The sequence below is a fragment of the Daldinia caldariorum genome (genome assembly GCF_022478825.1).
Source record: "Daldinia caldariorum strain CBS 122874 unplaced genomic scaffold F4812scaffold_10, whole genome shotgun sequence".
In the NCBI taxonomy this organism is placed as follows: domain Eukaryota; kingdom Fungi; phylum Ascomycota; class Sordariomycetes; order Xylariales; family Hypoxylaceae; genus Daldinia; species Daldinia caldariorum.
In genome coordinates this window covers 14,449-37,815 of record NW_025953046.1, presented here as the reverse complement: position 1 = coordinate 37,815, position 23,367 = coordinate 14,449, and the positions used below count along the sequence as shown (strand labels likewise).

Below are 23,367 nucleotides of genomic sequence, written 5' to 3'. Positions count from 1 at the left end.
ACAATATAATAATTACCGTTACCATGTTATATATAAGTGCAAATAAGGAATTTCTAAGTAATAAACCCTTTAGGCAAGCAGTGAAAAAAGCGGTCCTAAAATTGGACTACTATTTGAAGTACCACTACTATTGAAATAACATCACTCTTGTACAATACCTATATCAATGTTGGTTACCTAGGTAGGTACCTACCTACCTTACCTAACCTTACCTAAGGTAAGGTAACTTCAGTCAGCCGCCGCTTGGCCAGTGCATTGGGCAGGGTTTAACATGGCATGGTACTTGTACGTACCTAACCTAACCTAACTGGAAAGGTTGATGCGCGCTAAGGAAATCCAATGGTGGGTAAGTGCCTGCGAACGTGAACTGCCACTGTTCCTCTGAACCGCCATCCATTTTTACGAGAGGAGCCCGTAAACTACAAGCAGTCATCATCCCCCAAAAAAGAAGAAAAAAACCCTCTAAAATCTCGATTTCAGCAACCGCCCTGTTTCTCAGAAGATTCTGCCTTCTTCAGTAATTTTAGTTCCTTTTTACTTTTCCATTTTTTTTTCGGCTTGTACCACTTCTTACGTGGTTGCTTCTTTGCTTTGATACTCCATCTTGTTAACCCGTCACAATATATCCATCCCATCTCGTGTGCCATCCTGAAACCTTTAGGACACCGATTGAAGCGTTTTTTTTCCCTTTCTTCCTCAGTCGCTCTACCTGACTTTGCCCTCGATTACTTAAACACCATACGCCTGTAGATCACCTGCGAGACTCGGTCGCCACCGCCGATTAGACGAACCTAACATCGTCCATCTCTACCTCTACAAAGAAATCGAATTGGCGTGTAACCATAAATTTGTGATTGTAATATATCGTTGCTACGCCGACCTCGTCTTTGGTGCTACGAGAATTGACTCGCCCTTCTCGACCGCAGAATATTGTCGAGCAGCTTCCCTAACGTGAAGGTCGCTTGGTCGATACTGAGGATTAACATCACATTACCGCCGTCCATCTATATTTCCGCCGGAAGCCCTTGTGTTTCGACCTTAAACAATTTCCATCATTGAATACCAGCATATACTAAGACCAGAACATAGTAATATTGTACTACACAGTAATTCGCAAGGTGACCATTCGGTCCTCTGCGATGAGGAGGTGGTGGTGGACTCCGTCTTTTACAAACCAGAGATAGAGGTCGCAACAAGTTCAAACGGGAAGAAGGCCACGCCGCAGAGCGAATTTCATAGAGCTATACATGAAGCCAGCAGCCTACAGTTTGGCATATCATTCATCGCAAGTCAATGATACGGCTCGGCCTTCCAAGCTCCTTAAAGTCGACCCCTCTGATCCCGTCGTTTCCGACCTCTATCTAAGCCCCCTACCTAGGTATACCGAGCCTCTTCTTCCACCCACTTTAGTCACATCTGTTTACCCTGTTATCAGTCTTGCTTACTCACGTTGTGACCTTGATAACTTGGGTTGGCATGGATCCCCGCTTCCCGGTTTCCCGTGACGAATTCTACAGTGTCCAAATGGACGTCAAGCAGATGCAGCTAATACAGAACCACCATGCTGAACGAATTTCTCGGTTGGAGAAGCACCAAGCTAACGATGCTGCGATGAAATCTGTTTGGAATTCGCCATTTCCTAGCGCCTTAAGCGGTACGCCGCAGCATGGTTCGTTTCTCCGCTACCTGTAACGGATATCTAAGTAGTCATTCCAGATTCTAACGCCTTTTTAGGACCGCTTCAAATGCCCCCAAATGAAATCTTTGACGATTTCGAGGAGCAGGGCCAGAGTCTCCTGGGAAGTTTACACTTGGACGCTGAAGATGAACCGGCAAGACGGGGCGCAGCTTCTAGAGCGAATAGTGTTCGTTTCGACGAGAGTGCTCTTCAGGGTGCAAGCTGGGCGCAAAATGGTCGCCACTCAGGCGACTTCGGTCCAATCAGACCCGGCAGTGGCCTTGGCAACCATAACATGATGGAACGCTCCCTGTCTCATAAATCAGATGGTAGGCACAGCTCCGCCGGCCATTCAGTCCACTCGGTTCACTCTCATCACTCCATCGCCTCCGGACGCGGAAGTAGCTTAGGTATAGACACTACGTTTACACCTGCAGGCCAGGACGATGATTCTCCTATTGGGATTCCAGAGCCGCCACCGAGCCTGTTCGTGTTAGGCTCTGTACCTTCAATCATCCGATGTTGGCTTACCGCCAACTTTGCGCACGATACTCTGCTCTACGCAGTCGTTTGCACCGGATCGCAAAAGTCGGTCGTTGAATTTTCGCTCATAAGGGAGTTGGACTTGACAGGTGATATTCATCGCGATTTGGATGGTGTTCACCGAATCCGTCTACCCGTGTACCTAACAGAGGCAACTGTGTCACAACCGAGTTCTCGAGGGATGAGTCCAGCTCCACAGATACCAAGTCTGGCTTGCACGTTTGAAGTAGCCGGGATAGATGTACCCGACAACACGGAATCCAAGAAGAACATCCGCATTTTTATTGGTAGCGAGACGTTGAGAGCGCATTGCGCCGATATTCTCTTCTCTCAGAATCGCATGACGCTATATAGCAGTGAACGTGAGAAGCTGTCGGTTCCCTTCGTACGTCCTGAAGATAATGGGGTCTTCAAGCATATACGGACTATGGTTGTCTTCCCAGAAAAACCAAAGTTGAATGCCACGGCCCGCCCATTCGTTTTGGGCGAAGCTAAGTCGCAAACAACCACGACCACGGTGTCAGACCGAGTCCAGACGAGAGAAGCACGTGGGGAGGATGATGCTCGAGCACTTGCATCGCCATCTTCGGAACAAGCAAGTCAGCAGGCCGTAGCTACCGGGACAAGCAGCATATCGGAAAGCGGCGGTGAAAGTGAGAGGCACTATAAGGAGATAGGCAATTCGGAGTCAGGAACGAAGGAGTCCCAAGCCCGGCCGAACGATACACCAAGTGATCACCAGCGGCGATCCTCAGCGGCGGGGAGCATTTGGAATTCGTGGCGCCATGGACCTACTCTGAACGGTAACGAGCAAAAAGATGCTTCTCCGCTGAGTGGCTACCAACCTCCTGGGCGTGGGGGTAGAAATATGAAAGTTCTGAAACCAGCCAAGTCTTCGGGGTCGTTTTCATCGACACGAACAGGAGCATCTTACGAACCAGCTTCGATACCCAAAAGTAACGTTGAACTTAGACGTAAAAGCCAAGTCGGAGCAGACAGTGTTAGCAATAGCAGTACGAGTACAAGTATCCGATGGGAATCGAAGCGAACGGTACCTAGCAGCATTGAACCGAAAGCGACCTCAGCTACACGTGAGGCTCGAAGCGTATTGGGAACGCCGCGTACGTCGACAAATCCTATAGGAAGCGCATCGGCCTTTTCATGGATGAGTTCGTCGGGTAAGCCAAGGACACCGACTGCGGCAGCTGAGCAAAGAGCAGCACACTCAGACACGAGTGAGATTTCTATGAGATAGCGGAGTGGCGCTCGATATGACGGTTTGCTGAGCTTATGTGTTAATGCTCGCTGCCATGATTCAAGTAGTCCTACTTGGTTGTAGGTAGAGATGGCTAAGAAAAGAATAAAAATAAATACTCAAAGTGAAATGATATCAGCTATTATTATTACTAGTACATGTCAAGAAACCCTAGCTGGGAGCACTAACAACCGGTAGCTCATGGAAGTTCACATACTTGGGCGCATTAGTTCGGCCTAGACTTGCTTATCACCTTGTAGGTCGTACGTAGGGGTCCAGACTCCCGACATACGGAGCAACCCCGCTAGTTACATACCCAAGTAAGTACCTGATATTAGGCTGGGTTAGGTAGGTACATCATACTAACGTTATAGGCGGGATCCCGTCACCTGCATTGCACGATTAGCGAAATAGGATGTATCTAAATTTAAGGTACTTAGGTACCGAAGACAAAATGTAGCAGTCAACAAAAGGCCTCGCCGTCGCTAGCTTCTCATTAGCTTATATGGATGATATATATTAAGTATACATGTTCATACTTTTTCTTTCTTTTTAGAAAAATGCCGAAGCACGAAGTAGATTACTCGTTATACCTGGTGACAGACTCGACGCCCGCCATCCTCGGGGACGCGGACATATGCGAGGTGGTGGAAGCGGCGCTGAAGGGCGGCGTCACATGCGTCCAGTACCGGGACAAGACCAGCGACACGGGCGTGCTGGTGTCGACGGCCCGGAAACTGCACGAGGTCACGAGGAGGTACAACGTCCCGCTGCTCGTTAACGATCGCCTGGATGTTGCGCTCGCGGTCGGGTGCGAGGGCGTGCATATCGGACAGGATGACCTGGGTAAGATGGTCTCTCCTCTCTCCCTCCCCTAAAAGATGGCTCGCCACGAAGGAGGCTGGGAAGATGTGGACTGACAGAACGGCGATATAATATAGATTTACCCACGGCTAGAAAAATTCTAGGAGAAGACGCTATCATCGGCGTCACTGTGAGCAATATTACCGAAGCAGAGGCCGCTGCTAAAGGAGGTGCCGACTACCTGGGGATTGGGACTGTGTTTGCTACGCCTACGTAAGGAGCCACATGGCCGCCAATAAGAATTATTTAAGGAGACTTATTCAAGGTAGCTAACGTAATCCCAGAAAAGAAAACACAAAAAGCATTATTGGTGTAGAGGGACTCCAGCAGATCCTACTCAAGATCGCCGCCGAGAATTGGCCCGTGAAGACCGTATGCATCGGAGGCATCAACGCGTCCAACGTATCGCGCGTAGTATGGCAGAGCTCCGCCAAGGGGAAATCGCTCGACGGCGTGGCGGTAGTAAGCGCCATCATGGCATCCGGGGACCCGGAGGCCGCATCGCGAGACCTTGCGCAACTCGTGAAGTCGCCGCCGGCGTTCGCCCGATCCGTCGCGAGGCTGGGGCAGCAGATGAGGTCAGCGCAGGAGCTGCTGTCCCTCGTGCCGTACGTCCTCAGAGCGGTGGACAGCAGGAACCCGCTGTCGCACAACATGACCAACCTCGTCGTCCAGAACTTCGCCGCCAACGTCGCGCTGAGCGTCGGCGCCAGCCCGATCATGGCTAATTACGGCGAGGAGGCGGCCGACCTGGCGAGGCTCGGGGGCGCGCTGGTTATTAATATGGGAACTGTTACGCCCGAGGGTCTGACGAACTATTTGAAAGCACTTAAGGCGTATAATGATGCTGGGCAGCCCGTCGTTTACGACCCCGTTGGGTGAGTATCGACATATTTGTTTTTTTTTTCTTTTTTTTCTTTTTTTTATTATGAACAGGCGTTTGAATTAACAATTGCGTATAGTGCTGGTGCAACAGCAGTCAGGAGATCCGCCGTCAAGACGATCCTAGGCGGCGGGTACGTCGACGTGCTCAAAGGCAACCAGTCGGAAATCCTCTCCTGCGTACCGGGGGGGTCCAACGTGCAGCAGCGGGGCGTGGACAGCGAGTCCGGGAGCCGGAACCTGCAGGAGCTCGGGACCGCGATCAAAGAGCTAGCGCGGCTGCGCCGACACGTGGTCGTGATGACGGGAAAGACGGACCTGGTGACGGCCGGGGAGACGGTGTTCGCGATCGAGAACGGCCACGAGTACCTGGGGGCGGTGACGGGCACGGGGTGCTGCCTGGGCACGACGATCTCGGCGGCGGTCGCGGCGCACCCGAATGACAAGCTCGCCGCGACCGTCGCCGCGGTCCTGTACTACGGCGTCGCGGCGGAGCTGGCGGCCGAGAGGCCCGATGTTAAGGGCCCCGGTACGTTTGTGCCGGCGTTCATCGACGAGCTGTATAACGTGAGGAAAGCTACTGTTCGGGGGGATCTCGAATGGCTTAAGAGAGCGAAGGTCACGGTGGTGTCTTGATCTAGGTACCTAGGTAGTGTATACCCATCCATCTGATTTATTAATAGCTTCTTGAATATACTTATTAATAAGGGGATACATAGGTACATATTATAAATAGATGTTAGGTGTGCAATGTCTTTCTATGTAACTTACTTAGGTACTTACCTAGGTTAGGTAGTGTAATACATCCCGTCCTTCTATTCGTGATTTACTATATGGTTTATGAAGTACCTACCGTACCTGTTACGACAACGAGCCCTTATGATAGCGCTTACAATATGTACCTAGGTACCTAGCTTACATATTAGCTGACAGCATATGGTGGGATCCCGAGGAGTATAGGGCACTGGGTACCTCCCACCCACGCTGGCCAACGGAACGGCAATATCAAAATAACTCCAACCGGACACGCCTTAGCGTACCGGTGGCCCCGCTGTTCTACGAGTATATTAATCGGTGCTACCTTCTCTCAGGCCCGTTTGACGACTTTACTCTTCTCTTCTTCTTTCATCTTCATACTTTCGCTCATTTTCACATACACAGTCTCCCAAAACATTTCATTTGTCATGACTTCTATTATTACTATATATTTTTTATTATACTGATATGACGTCCCGCAGATATAGCATAAGAGTGCTTTGCCCCACTCTTATGCTATGCGAGGACGTTATATCGATATGTTGGACGCGGATCATCTCCAACAACCTCTGAAGGGAAAAACGCAAAGCCATACCTGGCCAGAGTACGAGGAAATTGGAGGCCGTTCCTGTACTAGCAGGACATATCACTTTTTTCCCAGCCATCTAAATCGTTTTTCAAGAAGCTTTGCTCCCGGAAAGGGATACCTGAAATAAAGTCCTATAAACAGGACATAAAAGTAACATATAACAGCCTGGTGCTAAAAAAAGATACGGCATCTATATATTAAATACAGATTATCTCTAACATCTTTATATAAGGTAAGAAGCTCGAGGCTCGGAAGTAAAGGCGGCCGCGTCGTGCAACTAATACAAAGGGTATATGGCATTACTTGGGCATGGTCGCATGGAATTCTCCAACCTTGAGGCTTGTCATGGCGTGGTCGAAGTTATCCCAATCCGAGACGTCGGCATGATCGCGAATACATTTTCCTTTTTTTTAAAAAAAAAGGAAAGAGTGGACAGGGCAGCGCCCAAGAATACGATGGTGGTAGAACAGATTATTGTTGCACACAGAAAAGGAAAAGGGAAAGGGAAAGGAAAGACTGGACGGTGTCTCATCTAGCTACCTACCTATATATATACACCGGTGACCTACTAGGAGTCAACGTTGATCGTATCATGATAGGATATGTCTAATACACCCCCGCAGCCCACGACGGCCCCTCCTCGCGTAGTGATATACCTATGGAAAATCGACAAGTGTGTGTACTAGTGGGTACATGATGTATTGAACCCCTGCTTGAGCGTGGAGATGCGTGATGTTGTTGTCCGGGTTGTAAAGCTAAAACTACCTAACATAGTAAAACACACACTCGCCGTCTGCTGCTTCGCGTAGGTGCTTACGGGGTAGACGGGGTAGTGGTGTACTAACGGAATTCCCGTCCCCTGCTTGTCCCCGCTATGTCCCCGCTTGTTCCCGTTCCTGCCCCGCATTCCGCATTTAGGTACTTTCGTAAATGTATAGTGTAACCCCCGCTCCCTTCCCTTTCCCTCCCTTTGCCTTCGCTCCAAGCTCGGGATTCTCTTCTTTCAAACTTGGTCGTACGCAACCGCATATTCGCACTATATTCGAATCAAGACAGGATTTAAATGAATCTTGCGAGAACATCTAGATTTACGCTTGCAAAAGGACTACGGCGGCAGCCGTTCGTGTTCTCGCCTCCTCTGTACCCGTCCCCGTCCCCGTACCCCGTCACCTGTCAGGCCGGTCCGAAGAAATACGCCAGGTTTTCTACCACGATGGCGGATATCCCGCAGAGACGCTTACGTGAGTGCGCGAGAATTAATCCGAAGGGAAGTACCTAAAGAATGTTGCTAACCAACGCTTCTATCCTGTGTAGAGCGGCCCGTGGTCCTGTGAGTTTTAATCGGTGCGGCAGGGCAGAGCTTTGGTTTTTGCTCCTCGTCTGCCTCTTATATTGGAAAACTTAAGGAAAAAAAGAGGGAAGGAGAAAGCTGACGAGAACATCGGCATAGCGTCTGCGACATGCAGGAGAAGTTCCGCTCCGCCATCTTGATGTTTGACTTGATGTATGGCCACCCAATCTTTTAGGTACCTAGCCCGCATGCATGCAGCATTACTACCCAACCCAGGTAGTATACAGTATACCACCACTACCACCACTACCACTATACTACTATGTACCTCAATACTTGAGCAAATGGTTCCAGATTTTTTTATACCCGAAGATGAAGATCGATGCCCTGTCGACAAAAACGATCTATCTATTCTATCTTCCAATGAACTACCTGGCTTAAGCAAAATGACTAACGAAAATCCGTTACCTACCGCAGCCTCCGGACGACGCAGAAAGTCCTACGCGCCGCTAAGATCCTCGATGTGCCCGTCATCGTGACGACGCAGAACGCGGCGAAGCTGGGACCTACCGTCTCCGAGCTCCAGGAATTAACCGAAAATGCCGTGATTAACGCAGACAAGACGGCCTTTAGCAGTACGTGCTACTAAGACCCCTTTTCCCCTTATCCTCCTTCACCCCTTTTTTTTCTTTCTTTTCCCTTTTCCGTGGCGTGGGGGTTCCCTACCTTAGGTACCCATTAAGAGGCATCCTGAGGCATTCAAAGACATGGTCACCCCATAGCAATAGCGCAAGGCCTCTAGATCCCTATAGACTTCTTCTCTTCTTATATACCACCGAGCAACCTACGCACTCGTTCACTCACTCACTCACTTACTCGCTCACTCGCTCGCAGTGCTGCGCGTCCCCGAAGTAGCAGCCCGATTCCCGCGCGTCGTCGTCGACCCGGCCCGGGAAACCGCCGCGGCAGCGGCGGAGCCCCCGAGCGAAGTAGCGATCGTGGGGATCGAGGCTCACATCTGCGTGACGCAGACGGCGCTGGACCTGCTGGCGCGCGGGCACAAGGTGTACGTGCTGGCGGACGGGGTGAGCAGCTGCAACCGGATGGACGCGCGGGCGGCGCTCGCGCGGCTGCGGGCCGAGGGCGCCGTCGTGACCACCAGCGAGAGCTGGATCTACGAGTGCATGGGGGACGCGGGGATCCCCGAGTTCCGGGAGGTCGCGAGGCTCGTGAAGGAGACGGGGCCGGGGATGAAGGAGGTGCTGAGGGGGCTGGAGAGTAATTTGTAGGGTGCGGGTGAGGTAGGCTTGAGAGGGAGGAGGGGAGGATGGAAGAAGGAGGGGAGGAAGGAGGAAGGAGGAAGGAGGATGGTCGTGTGGTGTGGTGTGAGGCGAGGGAGTGGGTGACGAGTACTAAGTAGGTACCTCCTAGAAATAACTATGGGTTATAAGGGGGCGGGTAGGTACCTCATTGTCGTAGAATCATCGTAATCACGTACAGATAGCTAGGTAGGTACCTATCTAAGACAGATAATAACGCTGTTATGGCCTTGGGCACGAAGTATGTAGGTGGACTTATTCAGGGGGCGCGGGGTCTGATATTCAGGACCCAGTTGCAGTTGTGAGGCATGTGAAAGTATCAAAATGTTCCCTTACAAACTTTTTTATGTTCTAAAGAGTGGATTTCATCGAAAACTCGTAGATGTTTGTGAGGAATCACAACGGTAAACTTGTACGGGATTCCCAAGGCCCGACATGCTAGACTCAACTCTCATACGAATCGCCAACCACTTAGACTCACCGCGCTCCTCGCAGCCGGGGGAGCAGGCGGTGCCGGGATATGGAAAGTCGTAATGGAGCGGGCAGCCACACTTCCCGCGACGGAGCCGCCAGAGACACTAACGCCGATCTTCTCGCAATTATGCGTCTGGTCGGTAACCCAGCCGGTAGCCTCCGTCGCATTGACGCCGTTAACCTTCACATTCACGGTACTCGCGGACCCTCCCGTGCTGATAACGACCACAGTCACGCTGCCATCCGCATTCCTGAACGCCGCGCTCTTCACGCCCGACCCTCCTCCCGAGCTCGCCACACGCACGGCCCCGGGCCGCACGAAGCGCGACCAGTTGGCGAACGCCCACAGCCGCTTCGAGACCTCGTAGTTGTAGGGCGCCTGCTGGTCGACGCGGATCATCTTCTCGTTGGTGTTGGGCGAGGGCCATTGGACCCCTTCCCAGTACAGGTACCCCGAGACATTGTAGTTCACTAGCGCGTTATAGATGTTGTTCGCCCATGTTAGCCCCTCGCCTGCGCCGCCGAAGCTGTACCATGATGTCGTCCATTGCCCTTGGAGGTCGCATTGCTCGGAGAGCCAGACGGGGACGCCTGCTGGTGCGTTAGCGGATGGGTGTATTCATCTATGGAATACATAGGATAGGTAGCTTAGGTAGGAGTTGGGGTTTTGGTTTTAGGCGGAGTAAGAAAGGAAGAGAGAGGGAGAGGGGGACAACGTAAGGAGATAAAGGGGGTCTATAGCGTACTACGATCATATTAGCTTCTGTCTAACCTAGTACAAAATTCCCATCGTAAGGGGGGTTCCCCATATACACACCGTGAATTCATCGGGCCATTCGGCCCCCCGGTATACGTATGCGAAGTAATCGTCGCGAGCAGGTTCTCCGCGCCGGCAGACTTGATGGCATTTACCATATTGACCTGATTGCCCCAGCCCTCGGACTCGCAGCACCCGATGCCGACCTGCGCGGTCAGGTTGGCGGCCTCGAGGGTCGCGTGCAGGACCTTGATGAAGTCGGCCGCTTGCGCCCCGTTCGAGTTCATCGACGCGTAGCTCGTCGTGAACTCGGGCTCGTTGAGGAAGCCGATCCTACGAGTAGGTTAGTGAGGTTCGTTTAGTGGCTTGTATATAGGTAGGGGCTGCGAGCCTCTGCGAGGTAGTATAAGGAAACAAACGACGACTCACCGAGTAACGGGAACCCCGGCTTCGGCGTAGTATTTCACGTATTGGACTAGGTAGTCCGCATACGCCTGTCTCCAGTCGCCGCTTCGGCAGTTCGTCCCCGAGACGCCGCATAGCGTGCCGCCATTTACTTCGTTGCCGTTTGTCTACGCATAAAATTAATTTCTTTTTCCCAGTCAAAAAAATACTGTCATTATCTTCTTTCTCTCAGGCTGTTAAAAAAAATTACCTTCATGTATCCCGGCGCGCTCCAAGCATCGCCATAAATCTGGCGTACTCCGTACGTATTATACGCCTCCCGCGTCAACCACAGCTGGCCGGAGTCCTTACCGTCCCACTGGTACTGCGGGGTGGCCTTGGGCCCGCCGGGGTCCTTGGGCGCGAACGTGTTCATGTGGTCGGAGCTGCTGTCCGGGCTCGAGCCGATGCCGTTGCGGATGATGGACAGGCCCGCGCCCGAGGTCGTGTTGAAGAGCAGGTCCAGCAGCTCCCTCTGCTTGGTCTTGTCCGACATGTTGGTGATGAGGTTCGCCCGCTGGAAGGCGAACGAGCATCCGAACCCGTCGATCGTCTGGTAGGTCTTCGACAGATCAACCGTGATTGTTGATCCAGCCTGGCGACGGCCGAGCCACGCCGGTCCCGCCGAGGCGAAAGGCAGCGTGCTGGAGGCGAGGATAAGATCAGTTAATATCATATTTGCTACGTTTAAATAACTCTCGTAGCTTTTTCTCTGAAGAGTAGTCTATAATCTACAAAATTCACACTGGTATCGCTCCGTTTTATCATTGAGAACGACTTTAATAGATGCTTCTAGGCACGACAACGGCCGATATGATCCATATTTGCCGGTAACTCCATACTAATTGCTATACCTCGTTCTAGAATCCTCATCATATTCTAACGCTAACATCCATGCGCCATAGGTTACCATCTGACACTCTAAACACGTGGAGAAGCAGCCGGTTAGCTTCAATAACCAGGTGGTCGTCGTGTTAAGCTCCGTAAGATGTGACCTCCGCGTCTTGACTGTGGGGTACGTGAGAATATTCAGATTAACGACGCTTAAGCCAAGAACGGGTAAATGATCGAGGTGAAATCCTCTGCACCGAGGTACGTGTCTATTTAGCCACTGGTTGTTATCCGCCTAGATAGGTCTGGCCTTCTAGGAACGAGTCAGGTCTAAAAATACTTTAGTAAGCTTGACCTTTGCCAATTTAGCAGTTACTATTAGACTGTTAGTAAAGTGTTTAGTTTCCATTTCCCAGCTGCGGTGATGGAAAATTGGAGTTATCTTAAATTTGTCCTATTAGAGGGGTCGGTGTAGAGTAATCGTAAGCGTTTGCTTTGTAGATCAACTCGCAGAGCGGACGATGACCAATATTTACAACTTTAGTCACGGATATGTTAAATATGTATCACGTATGCAAAAGTTGACGGAGTAATGTAAACTTCAATGAGCGTTATCCATCGTCTAGCGAGATGGCGCTGATTGTATTGCCATGTATATAATGCTGGGTTTAGCTATATGGTTAGCCTCGGTACTTTATTACGACAGAACAATGCAGTCTTCGCAGTACGGGCTATATTCGAATCAGATCAAAATTTCAACGTCGCACATTCAATTCTTCCGCTACGCCCGAAAGAACGTGGATTAGGTCCGATGAGCTCCCCTTTTGCGGATGCAATTTTACCTCCACTGGGACTAGAATGCAATTAGGCAGTAGCGCTCACGCCCCTATCCAAGTTCTCACGTTCGAGCAGAGTTTCCATGAAGCCATTAGCTGGCTTAGATTCCTTGATTTCTTTGGCGATTTTCTGATCGATTCCAAGCTGTTCATCCGTCCAGAGAGGCTCGGGAGCATTGGTACCGGCTTCACCAACACCAATGAAGCCTCCTTCAGCCGCCCATTCGGAAGTTCGCTTGATACCAAGCTTAGTCCAGATTTCATCTACCGCGGCTACCAGTTCATCACGATATTGCTTCGTATGTCCCGGAGTCGGGGTAATCCTCAGGCGCTCCTGACCTACGGGTACAGTCGGGTAGTTAATAGACTGCACGTAAATCTGATAGTCGTTTAAAAGCATATCGGATGCTTGCTTTGCAAGCTCGGCGTTTCCGACCAAAAGCGGGAGGATATGTGAGGGATTCGGTATGACAGGGATATCCTTGGCATCCAACGCCTCCTTAACAGCGCGTGTGTGAAGCTGTTGGAGTCGCCTGTCGCCATTATATTCCATTTGATATTCGATAGCAGCCCTGGCACCGGCCATGGTAGCCGGGGGAAGTGAGGTAGTGAAAATGAAGCCAGGCGCTAAAGATCGGATCATGTCCACGAGCTTTGCACTTCCAGCAATGTATCCACCAACACATCCGTAAGCCTTACCGAGGGTACCGGTTATGATATCTATGCGATCCATAATTGTCCCTTCGGGTCTACCCTGTTTGTGGGCCTCGAAATCCAGGTGTTCGGCAACGCCAGCGCCTTTCGGGCCATACATACCGACCGCATGGACCTCATCGAGGAATGTGATGGCCCCATATTTATCAGCTAGATCGCAAATAGCTTCAATGGGCCCAATGGAACCGCACATGCTGTAGACTGATTCGAAAGCGATGATTTTGGGTACGTGAAGTGGTAGAGAGGCGAGCTTAGCCTCAAGGTCCTCCAAATCATTATGTTTGAAGACCATCTTCTTGGCCCCCGAATGACGAATGCCCTGAATCATGGAAGCATGGTTCAGACTGTCCGATAGTATAACACATTCGGGTAGCTTGCTCCCAAGTGTTGCAAGTGTCGCATCATTAGCAACATAACAGGAGCTGAATACGAGTGCGGCTTCTTTGGCGTGTAGTTTCGCAAGAGTTCCCTCGAGCTCGACAGCGTGCTTGTTGTGACCTGAAATATTTCTAGTCCCTCCTGCGCCCGCACCGTATTCTTCAAGGGTCTCATGCATTTCTTGGAGGACTTTGGGGTTACGACCCATGCCTAAGTAATCGTTGGAACACCACACCGTCACTCGGTCTTCCTTGTTAGCTCCATGAGCCTGTGGGAATTCCTTAGCTAGTCGGTTGATGTTATTGAAATAACGGTAGGACTTGTCCTTGTGTTTCTTGTCGAGCTCTGCATCGTAAAAGCCATTGTAATTGAATTTACCATCGGAGGTCGACGGGTTGGCCAGCGGGGCTGTCGCATTGGCTTTGCGATTGACATGACCGGATGGAGGAAATTGGACTAGAAACGAAATTGTAAGTCATCCACTTCAGCTCGACACATGATGGCGCACACATACCGGATTCGCGCGTGTTGAAGACAGAAGTCTCTACGGCTCTAGCTTCGTGCGAACGACTAGTGTGAATCTTGGCCCTCCCCTGCTTCGTCTGACTGGTATGACCGGCCTGGCTGGAGTAGTTGCGAATTCCACTCATAGTTGCAGCGCCGGCCATCGGAGTCCTACCAACTCGAGCAGACTGAATGGCCAACGCCTTGCCCATGACAGGGCAGCGCTGACCGAGCAGCTGCAACTTGGAGATAGTACCGCCGCATGGAGAAGTTTGCGGGCGAGTAGAGGTTGACAATGCGCGAAGAGTGGCAGGAGAGGCCTTCTTTAAGAAGGGGCACATCGCCTTGGACTGGCGAAGCACAGCGTCCATATTGACGATCACGACAGGTCCCAAAAAAGAGCAAAACAAGGTGAAGTTGTAACCAATTGATTTGGTGCGGAATAGTTGTATCAATTGAGGAAGAAAAAGAAAAAGTTTTGTTAGATCAAGGAGAGAAGGTTTAATTTATGTAAGTCTTTAAGGAAGGGTTTACATTCTCTGGTAGCCAAAAAAAAAAAATAAAAAATCCCCGGGATATCGGCGACCCACCGTTATTGCGAATTGATGACTGTTGAGCGAAATCTGATTGGGAGCCAGGCAATTGAAATATGCAGGGCCGAGCAAGCGGCTTACCTAGATCTAGGTATAGGTACCATAGTAGATGTTACAGCCGGAAAAGCCAGATTTTACTATGTAAACTTACCTAAGGTAAGGTTAGGTAAGGCACCCCCTAAGGTAGGTAGGTACCTATTTCCGTTGTTCTAATCCGTTCTAGTCAAGTCTCTTAGGTAAAACTCGGGGGGCAAAACCCGCGCAGAAAAGAACTAAAACGTACGAGACTACACTAAGTAACATACGAGACAGGGCCAAATCGATGCTTGTTGTATGCACGAACGGCGGGGAACGGGATGGCCCTTTTCTTTGAATGTCTATAATGTATACCTACGTAGTTGATCTGACGAATACTTTACTTTTAAGTTAATTGTATGACTTAAATTAAAGTATGACGTTCTATTGGATTGGATTGATCGTATGGACATAGCAAGTAACTGGTTATAGTTGCTTACTGTACATTATCCATTACCTAAGTACCTGCCTAAGTAACCAATCGTACCGATCTGCGCCCTTTTCCTTCGGAACCTCGGTGTCTTACATTTGCCCCGCTTACGTAGGTACCTCCCTCTATTGCGTGGGTCCTCTTCATTTTTCTTCTTTAGCTTTTCCTATTGGCCGAAACTGCTATTTCTTACCTAAAAAGGAACTCGCACGTATACTCCACGGCCGAACAAGGCCTGCGAGGCATCGTACGTTAACTATATTATTACATAGGGTTGTTAAGTCAACGGATCGGAAGCCGTTAGGGATGGATGCGAGAGGCCGATGCGTCTTAGCGGTGTATCCCGCGTCAGTTGGTTTTAGAAGCACGACTTGCTTAACGCCGGTGTTCTACGCCGAAAGCCTCTATCAAGAAGGGGTTTCAAAACGTGATAGCCTATATCTGATGTCGACATCGTGAAGCTTTGCATAAATCATAAGGACCTGCTTAAGTCCGAGTAGCAAGTGTTTCCGGATTTTCAATAGCTAAGCTCACCGAACGCTTACGATTCTCCGATCCCGTTTATAAGCCTACCTCAGGTAGTTAGAGTATCTATATTGGGAACGGTTACGCGCATTAGAGTATGAATACGTGTTTGACTCTGAGACAAGGGCTTATATATATTGTACCCAAGCCTCAAGACTTTTGTGAGCATACTGTTGTAAGTACTATTCCAGCCCATTCCACTCCGGGATAAGAACCACTTGCATCGACACCTTTTTACGGTTTAAAGAAACTATAATCGCGGTAGACTTCGTCTATTTCCGATAGTCTATACAAACATGAACTAACACTTCCTTATTTGACTAAACGCTGGTTGCTTGTAAAGTAAGTTTATACTCTGCTTTAACTAACTATAGTTAACTATAACTAGCAAAATGTTTAACTTACTACGCACGAAACAATTCTACTATCATCCTATTACAGGTACCTAAGCTATATCAGGTTCTTACCTTTAGGTCCCAAAATGATGGCCATTATTTCTCTGATCCTAATCGGTATAAGTAGCGCAGAACACTTCAATCTATAGAGATCGAAAATCGCCTCAGGATTGGATATCAATAAGTATAGCAAAAGTATTGTTCATTATTATAGTCGCACAGAACACACGTCACGTTCTCGGAAGTTTGAATCCAAAAATGCGTGTACGTAAGCAGTTTCCGGATATTTGGGTAGCATGCAACTCGTTTGATGCATTTGACTCGTGGCTCGTGGCGCATGGCGCACGTCTCGCGGCCCACAGGTCAATAAGGTTTTGTGGGGTAGAATCACATGCGTTGTAGGATTTTCCCTGGCCGATTTGTCCAAGTGCCAAAATTGCCCAGATGACCGGGAACTACGAAGGTACCAGTGTACAAAGCTCAAAAAAAAAAGTTGCCGCCCCTCAACAAAATCCAGCTTCTGTCCAGTTGGCATTTCAAAGTTCAACCCAGTTGTCGGTGAGAAATCACTTCCACTTCCACTTCCACTACCTAGAAAAAGATTCTGCCGGCAATCTTCCTTCGTATCCCCTCTAACTCCCCTCTAATCTAGGCTCAGTACTACGATGGGACAAGGCATAGACATGGACTTATGACTATGAAAGTAACCGTGATCGTTGTGAAGAGTTGTCCAATATAAATTCATCATTTTAATTCTTCACGAATATAGCCCGCTAAGACCTAGACCTCGATTTTCTCTGCGCGACGCCGTCGCCCGTCATCCATCTCTATACCTAACACAAACCATGTCCTTTCTTTCGATCCTAGGTTACTTCTTCGGGGGTTACCTCGTTCTTATTATCACCCTACCTATGGTTTCTGCCGTCGCCCCCATCGTGGGCTTTGCCGCCCGCACGCTGTCTGCCTACATCTCGATACTAATATGTGCTATCTTTGGCTTATTCGCTTCGATATTCCTACGAATAATCGGTCGCGAGCAAATTGCGCAGTGGACAACAGCACGTGCTTTCAAATACGTTATGGCGGTTACATTAGGAATCACGTTTGAAATCGACGATCCGAACCGATATCTCGAAACCGTTAGGCCAGCCGTATTTATTGGAAATCACCAGAGCGAGTTGGATGTTCTTATGCTTGGATGCATGTTCCCCAAGTACTGCAGTGTAACTGCCAAGAAGGCGTTAAAATATGTACCATTTCTGGGATGGTTCATGACACTGAGCGGCACAATCTTCATTGACCGGAAAAACTCGAAGGACGCAAGACAGGCCATGGCGGGTGCTGCTAAGGAAATCCAGACTCGAAAACAGAGCGTTTACATGTTCCCCGAGGGCACTCGCAGCTACGGAAAGGAACCCGGCCTTTTACCTTTCAAGAAGGGCGCTTTCCACCTTGCTGTCCAGGCTGGTGTACCCATCGTCCCTGTGGTAGCGGCAAACTATTCGCACGTGCTGTACATCAAGGATTTTGTATTCAGATCCGGGAAGATCCCTGTAAAAGGTGCTTGAATATGATCACTACTTTTGATCCCTTCAAGAATTTAATGCTGACATCCTTTAGTACTCGACCCGATTCCCACCGCTGGATTGAAACCCGAAGATATCGACGAGTTAACTCGCAGCACGCGGGAGCTTATGCTTAAGGAGATAGTAGCCTTGACTGAGAAGGCTCAAGGCAAACCCATTGCCATACCTGCTGAGAGTGGTGATGGCGTCGTGCATGCTAGCGGGGCTGATGCCACGCTATCATAAGAATAATCGACTCTCATAAGAGCTCTATGGCGCTGCGGGCATTTTTCCCAAGCGTGCCACTTCCCAGTATAGTTTGCAGCTCTCTTTTTCATCCAAATCATTATAATTAGTACAAGATGCCCTGTTGAACCAGGAGGCATCACTCAGTACAAAGAGCGCATATACGTTGATACCCCTATAGATTAGGTCATATGGGTGCATAACTAGAGACGGTCCTCTTCAGAAGACTTCAGGGGCACCGGCAGTGTTACCTCGCAAAAGTCATGACAAGACTCTTGCTTTATAACCTTTACAATTAGACGACCTGGAGCTTGAGTTCCGAGGAGCAATAGCGATTCAGAGGCATAATTATGGTAGAGGACAGAGATGCCTTTAACTGAATATATATTCAAATATCAGCAAATTTCGAGAAATCGAGACTGGAGAAAGCTTTGGATCAATGCCTCGGTATCTGTCTGCTCCAATTTTGAACACGTGTTATGTATTGATAATTCACCACTTTATAGCACATATTTTAAGAAAGATTGTCTTCTAGGGCATCTTGTATTCTGTTCTATCATGCGTTTTACAACCTCCTGAGTGAATAGTTTATAGATCTCGACGTGAAATTAGGTGGTAAAGATCAACTTACTCTTACAATGAGCTATATATCCTATCGGACTTACAGACATAGCTCTCGATGGGTCCGATCTCAACAAATTCCACAAAAGTCACGTAGTCCAACCTGGAAGCTAGAAGCCCTATTTCCTTGGCACAAGGTGGTTTAGCTTGAAAATCTATCAGATCATCTCCACTGCACTTTTACCTACAATACAATACATCAGGTACATCACGATCCCTACATCATATCATTTATGACGTCTGAACAATACCTGCATGGCACGTACCCGTAGGATTTCTGCATGATCTGCCACATCTGCTTTTTTCGGCGGCTAAGCAACAGATCAATGGCTAGTTCCCGCACTGCTCAGCTAACAAGCTTTGAAGGGGCGTGCGCAAGCTCAATGGGCTACTTAGCTAGTTTACCTAAACGGGAAATATTGGAAGATCCTAGGCGATCAAGAAGCTAGAGGATCCAAGACATCTTGTCGCAAAGTGACACCCATTACCATACCACGAGGGATGACGAATCATCCTAGCAACGCTGGATTAATAGCCTGTGCGAGCGAATCTACTCGATATGACTGGTCAATGCCTCCCAGAAGCTCGGTAGCTCGATGTCGTGCAGTTGCGCTTGCTTGATCGCCATTCAAGGAGCTGGAAATGGGCTGCCTCAGACCAAAGAGCGCCAATACTAACAAGCAATACCCCAAGTTCCGAAGTCCCCTAATTCGCCGGAGGCAGCTGTGGATACCCACCGTGGCGTCCTCGCCTTCGCCGAACTTACATAGTAGGCATAGCTCTTTGATCTATTGAGAGGTAGCCGGTGACGTTGCACCTCGTAGCTCCGAGATAAGCTCTCTCTGGGAGCTCCCCTCTTTTAGCTAGGGAGCTTGCGTGATTGCTAGCTTCCTAAGAGTCTGTCATGTCTTGCTTGAGCTCATTGCATATAATAATCCCTCTCTCTCGCTGTTGTCTGTACCTTGCTAGATAATATTTCCATCGATCATAAGAATTACACCCAGGAATTATTTCTTGATAATCAACATACCAATCTTCAACATGTCCTACAACGACAACGACAACAGTGTAAGTGTAATCAAGTTCTTTTTTCATTGGCAACTTGAAGAATTAGTCTAGCTACGGCCGAAACGATGATTACGTACGTAGTAAACGAACCATAATTTACCTCTATAACCATGTCTAACGCTGCAGGTGTAGTCCTCTCGTAATGAGGGAGGGTATGGATCCGGCCGCAACGAAAACACTAGCAGCTATGGCAGCAATGATCGATCAGACAACACCTATGGATCAAATGACTCCTATGGGTCTTCAAACCGTCGAGATAACGACACCTCGTACGGCTCTAGTCGTGACAACGACAACTCTTACGGCTCTAGCCGGAACAACGATAGCTACGGCTCAAGCAACAACTCCTACGGGTCTACCAAGAACAACAACAACAGTTATGGGTCGAACGAGGATAACTCGTACGGATCTGGTAACAACACCAGCTCCTACGGATCATCCCGTGACAACGATACCTACGGCTCTTCTACTAACCGTCGCAATAACAACGACGATGACAACAACGACACTTACGGGTCTCGCAACACTGGCTCTAGTAACAGCTACGGTTCTACGGATGATGACAACCAGAACTCGTATGGTAACTCCTCTTACGGAAACCGTAACAACAACAACAACAATTCCCGGAGCTACGGAGATGATGATGATGACACTTCGGGCCGTAAGGGAGATAGCGCTGCTGGGAAGTTGCTGGAGAGTGAGTCTGGACCTTAGTTCCTTGTTTCCCCCCAAGTTATCATCTACACTATACCATTACAATCGTTGATATTCCATCCCTGTTATAATTTACAGCAACCATATATATACTAACTTGCTCGTAGAAGCTGGTTCGGTCTTCGGTAGTGACCGTCTCGAGGAGAAGGGCCGTGAGAAGCGTGAGGGAGCTAGGTATGGCCGCGACAACAATGACTATTAAATAGAGCCATAGGAATTCACCGTATGTCAGGTTAAAGACGGGCATATCTTTAGGAGACCGCCTTATTTATTAAATAGGTTCATCCTTTTGGCCAGAGGTTATTATTAAGATGTGGGCTTTCAAGGAAACACCACAAGGGACATCATTTAGACATGGAATGAACAATACTTGCTAGTCACAATTATTAAAAGGGCTTACTGGAAGTAAAAAGGTTAAAAAGGTCAAATACGTTCATCATGCAAATTCACATGGTCCGTAATGACGGATTTGTAGTAGACTAAGTAGCTAAGCTATGAAACCATCGAGTATTTACATCATAGGAGATGTAGGTAGTTCACAGGCCCAATAGGTGCCTATTATTAAGATGGATCATGGTTCAAAACAAGACATTGGCGAGTGCAATCATGGCACATATCGCCATCAAAGGAGCAGTTGAAGAGAACATTAAGAAGCTCTTGAGGCTTTGTCAATGCAGACTAGTAACTGTCCAGGCAAACGGGACTAGTAAATCGTCGTCTTCGTCACTGTAATCATCATCATCATCATTACCCTTGCCATTCGCATGGAGCTTGTCGAAGAAATGATGTGTGGACTGCTTCGAAAGACGTCTTCCCCTTAGAGGAGACCTGCTGATAGTTAGTATATATACATTCTTGTGCCTCGACTCGAAGATCACGGGTTTAGGTACTCACATGAACTGTCTCGTTTTGTAACACTCAAAACGAAACCGAAGGGAAAAAGACAAAAGAAAAAAGAAACGCAAGTTGACGTGCTGAAGGTTGAAGGCAGAAGAATCAAGCGTAGTTCAGATTTGGTCCTGCTCCTGTTGATCCTAATCCATTAGAAATTGCTGGCCATCCTGCTGCTCATCTTCAGGCTGCTCATCTTCATGCAGCTCATATTCATAATCATATTCATGCTGTTGTCCTTTATTTTGCTGTTCTTGGGACTTCGAATTTTTGTACTGCAGCCTGAGCTTTGGCCGCTTGATTAGCTTTCGCAGCCGGTTCCGCTGGCGCTGCTTTTCAAGCGCTTCCTGCACCACCTGATCTTGCAGCTCCCGCCGTTCCTTCATCATTTGCTCCTGAAGTTGCTTCTCGGGCGGTTCCTGCAGTTGCACTTGCTTCTTCACACGTTCCACTAGTTCTCTTTGTTGCTGTAGCTGGATCTGCATCTGCTGTAGCAGCAGTGCTCCTGTCAGAAACTCAACCCTGTCGAGAGCGACGCCGAGGGTGGCGTTGCAAGCAGTGTGCTGGTCCCAGTTCTTAACGACCAAGTCGCAGTCGAAGTCCGTCGTCCACACGTGGTGGCCCAGGCGCGCGTTGTCGCTCGCGTCCACAAACTCCTGCCAGCATGTTGCGAACTGGCCCTGGGGACCCGTCCCGGCTAGGTGCTTCAGGCGCTGCACCGCGAAGTTCAACGAGTCAGTGCCCTTCTCGATCTCCTGGCACAGCTCCTTCGCGCCGTGGAGCTCGCCGTGGAGTCCAGGGCCCTGTGCCGCGATCAGCTTGTGCAGCTGCTCGAAGTTCGTGTCGCGCAGGCCTCGGATGGTGACGAACTCGCCAAAGACCTCATTTATTTTCATCATGGTGGCTTTGGGTAATTCAAGAGGGGGAAGTTTGATCTTGAGGGCAGGAAGAGAACTGGGTTCAGGTGCGGATTTTTCTGCTGCAGAAAGCACAGTCTTTAGAGGGGGCAAAGTTGGGGGAAAGGGTGGAGGAGGAGGGGGCTCTTCGGACTGGAGGGAGGCTTGGTAAGCTTTTCCTTGATTCATTCGAAGGTGCCTTTTCAGGCTGTCGAGGTATTTATAAGAATGTGGTTCCCCGTTGTCCTTGCAGTTCGGCCAGTGACACTAAAACTCGCCGTTCCTGAATCCGCCGCCTTGCAAGAGGTTGTGGTAAATGAGCTCCTCTGTCATTGCCTGGATGTCATCCTCAACAAGGACAAGTGTAGAGCCGGGGAAGTGGCACTTGAAGCCGAGGTGTCTTGTTTCCATATGCTCCTGTAGATAACTTCTAGAAAACGGGCGAAGACAATCCGGGCACTCTACGAGGTTTGGATTTGCAGGAATTGTTGGCAGCGGCGATCGAGGTTCCCGAGATGGGTTATCGGGTTTCAAGGGTGGGACCATCTCGACAGTTTGATCGCCGGATGCCTGAATGTCTTGTTTGTATGGATATCGGCGACGTGTTATTAGATGAAAAAAAAAAATAGAAGTGTCCCTAACGGCGATGGTAATTAGAGAGGGTAGGCAAGAATAATGATGTGCTGTTGGAAGAGTCTTGTCCGGCGACGTTGATGTTTGAGGAAAGAAAAAAAAAATCAGGCAGCTTGCAGAGGAAAATTTTCGTTAAGCTATTTCCAAAGTTGTCGTCGGCTACTTAAAAGGGGGGCTGCCTAGCAAACCCTTTGGCAGGCAGCCCCATAACAGGTAGGTACCTACCTCCTAGGTACTTCAATGATCGAAGAGGGGACATGCCTAATTCCTGGCCTATGACTCCAGTCAATGATTTCTTAGCTTAATAGTTACTTGGGTAGGTAGGTAGTTTATATCAGTGAATTGTTGTACAGACAAATAATTTCCTGGATCTAGACCGAATAAAGACCAATATATATACAAGATACACATTTAATAAACAGAAATTCAATCTTGTTGATTCAATGTTAAGATGAAAGATTAACAAGAACTATATGGAGGTCTATTCACTTGTTTACTTGCCTGCTTCAGCTTAACGTACTGAGTCTTGTCCCACAAGCAGCAATAATAACGTCCAAAAGACTTTGCAAATATTGAAAAAGGTACATCTGAAGAGCTCCT

General features: G+C 49.0%; 8 protein-coding genes across 8 annotated transcripts; 5 read left to right on the top strand and 3 right to left on the bottom strand.

The window, feature by feature from the left end:
* Positions 1-1,712: 1,712 nt before the first annotated feature.
* Positions 1,713-3,589, top strand: F4812DRAFT_45452 (uncharacterized protein). Its single transcript, XM_047936662.1, has one exon. It carries the CDS (start codon positions 1,746-1,748, stop codon positions 3,474-3,476), a length of 1,731 nt encoding a protein of 576 aa, XP_047789318.1. The 5' UTR covers positions 1,713-1,745; the 3' UTR covers positions 3,477-3,589.
* A 300-nt stretch (positions 3,590-3,889) lies between these two features.
* F4812DRAFT_430752 (TMP-TENI-domain-containing protein) lies at positions 3,890-6,068 on the top strand. Its single transcript, XM_047934381.1, has 4 exons — positions 3,890-4,322; positions 4,418-4,553; positions 4,625-5,218; positions 5,303-6,068. The coding sequence occupies exons 1-4, from the start codon at positions 3,986-3,988 to the stop codon at positions 5,856-5,858; spliced, it is 1,623 nt and encodes a 540-aa protein (XP_047789317.1). The 5' UTR covers positions 3,890-3,985; the 3' UTR covers positions 5,859-6,068.
* Positions 6,069-7,176: 1,108 nt separating this feature from the next.
* Positions 7,177-9,147, top strand: F4812DRAFT_465151 (Isochorismatase hydrolase; the record flags this gene model as incomplete). The annotated part of the gene is made up of 5 exons (XM_047938413.1): positions 7,177-7,808; positions 7,882-7,897; positions 8,018-8,071; positions 8,336-8,493; positions 8,753-9,147. The coding sequence occupies exons 1-5, from the start codon at positions 7,631-7,633 to the stop codon at positions 9,145-9,147; spliced, it is 801 nt and encodes a 266-aa protein (XP_047789316.1). The 5' UTR covers positions 7,177-7,630.
* Positions 9,148-9,510: 363 nt separating this feature from the next.
* Positions 9,511-12,104, bottom strand: F4812DRAFT_430728 (glycoside hydrolase family 30 protein). Its single transcript, XM_047934380.1, has 4 exons — positions 11,064-12,104; positions 10,838-10,980; positions 10,470-10,741; positions 9,511-10,242 (listed from the first exon to the last, which is right to left on the bottom strand). Exons 1-4 carry the CDS (start codon positions 11,526-11,528, stop codon positions 9,629-9,631), a joined length of 1,494 nt encoding a protein of 497 aa, XP_047789315.1. The 5' UTR covers positions 11,529-12,104; the 3' UTR covers positions 9,511-9,628.
* On the bottom strand, positions 12,036-14,738 carry F4812DRAFT_430726 (5-aminolevulinate synthase mitochondrial precursor). The gene is made up of 3 exons (XM_047934379.1): positions 14,126-14,738; positions 12,131-14,067; positions 12,036-12,058 (listed from the first exon to the last, which is right to left on the bottom strand). The coding sequence occupies exons 1-2, from the start codon at positions 14,484-14,486 to the stop codon at positions 12,548-12,550; spliced, it is 1,881 nt and encodes a 626-aa protein (XP_047789314.1). The 5' UTR covers positions 14,487-14,738; the 3' UTR covers positions 12,036-12,058; positions 12,131-12,547.
* A 1,828-nt stretch (positions 14,739-16,566) lies between these two features.
* On the top strand, positions 16,567-18,507 carry F4812DRAFT_430724 (1-acylglycerol-3-phosphate O). Its single transcript, XM_047934378.1, has 2 exons — positions 16,567-17,693; positions 17,754-18,507. The coding sequence occupies exons 1-2, from the start codon at positions 16,979-16,981 to the stop codon at positions 17,942-17,944; spliced, it is 906 nt and encodes a 301-aa protein (XP_047789313.1). The 5' UTR covers positions 16,567-16,978; the 3' UTR covers positions 17,945-18,507.
* A 1,099-nt stretch (positions 18,508-19,606) lies between these two features.
* On the top strand, positions 19,607-20,549 carry F4812DRAFT_459848 (uncharacterized protein; the record flags this gene model as incomplete). Its single annotated transcript, XM_047937618.1, has 3 exons — positions 19,607-19,633; positions 19,766-20,330; positions 20,455-20,549. 3 exons carry the CDS (start codon positions 19,607-19,609, stop codon positions 20,547-20,549), a joined length of 687 nt encoding a protein of 228 aa, XP_047789312.1.
* A 466-nt stretch (positions 20,550-21,015) lies between these two features.
* On the bottom strand, positions 21,016-22,680 carry F4812DRAFT_465144 (uncharacterized protein; the record flags this gene model as incomplete). The annotated part of the gene is made up of 3 exons (XM_047938412.1): positions 21,016-21,175; positions 21,515-22,342; positions 22,403-22,680. 3 exons carry the CDS (start codon positions 22,678-22,680, stop codon positions 21,016-21,018), a joined length of 1,266 nt encoding a protein of 421 aa, XP_047789311.1.
* Between the last annotated feature and the right edge of the window lie 687 nt (positions 22,681-23,367).

What these genes read in the sequence shown, in the direction of transcription:
- F4812DRAFT_430728 (XM_047934380.1), bottom strand. Translation starts at nt 11,528, where the DNA reads ATGATATTAACTGATCTTATCCTCGCCTCCAGCACGCTGCCTTTCGCC. An exon ending in GCGCGCCGGGATACATGAAG is followed by an intron (nt 10,981 to 11,063) that starts GTAATTTTTTTT and finishes TTTTATGCGTAG; the next exon opens with ACAAACGGCAACGAAGTAAA. An exon ending in GAATGGCCCGATGAATTCAC is followed by an intron (nt 10,243 to 10,469) that starts GGTGTGTATATG and finishes ACGCACCAGCAG; the next exon opens with GCGTCCCCGTCTGGCTCTCC.
- F4812DRAFT_430752 (XM_047934381.1), top strand. Translation starts at nt 3,986, where the DNA reads ATGATATATATTAAGTATACATGTTCATACTTTTTCTTTCTTTTTAGA. An exon ending in TATCGGACAGGATGACCTGG is followed by an intron (nt 4,323 to 4,417) that starts GTAAGATGGTCT and finishes GATATAATATAG; the next exon opens with ATTTACCCACGGCTAGAAAA. An exon ending in GTCGTTTACGACCCCGTTGG is followed by an intron (nt 5,219 to 5,302) that starts GTGAGTATCGAC and finishes AATTGCGTATAG; the next exon opens with TGCTGGTGCAACAGCAGTCA.
- F4812DRAFT_45452 (XM_047936662.1), top strand. Translation starts at nt 1,746, where the DNA reads ATGCCCCCAAATGAAATCTTTGACGATTTCGAGGAGCAGGGCCAGAGT.
- F4812DRAFT_430726 (XM_047934379.1), bottom strand. Translation starts at nt 14,486, where the DNA reads ATGGACGCTGTGCTTCGCCAGTCCAAGGCGATGTGCCCCTTCTTAAAG. An exon ending in CTTCAACACGCGCGAATCCG is followed by an intron (nt 14,068 to 14,125) that starts GTATGTGTGCGC and finishes TTTCGTTTCTAG; the next exon opens with TCCAATTTCCTCCATCCGGT.
- F4812DRAFT_430724 (XM_047934378.1), top strand. Translation starts at nt 16,979, where the DNA reads ATGTCCTTTCTTTCGATCCTAGGTTACTTCTTCGGGGGTTACCTCGTT. An exon ending in CGGGAAGATCCCTGTAAAAG is followed by an intron (nt 17,694 to 17,753) that starts GTGCTTGAATAT and finishes GACATCCTTTAG; the next exon opens with TACTCGACCCGATTCCCACC.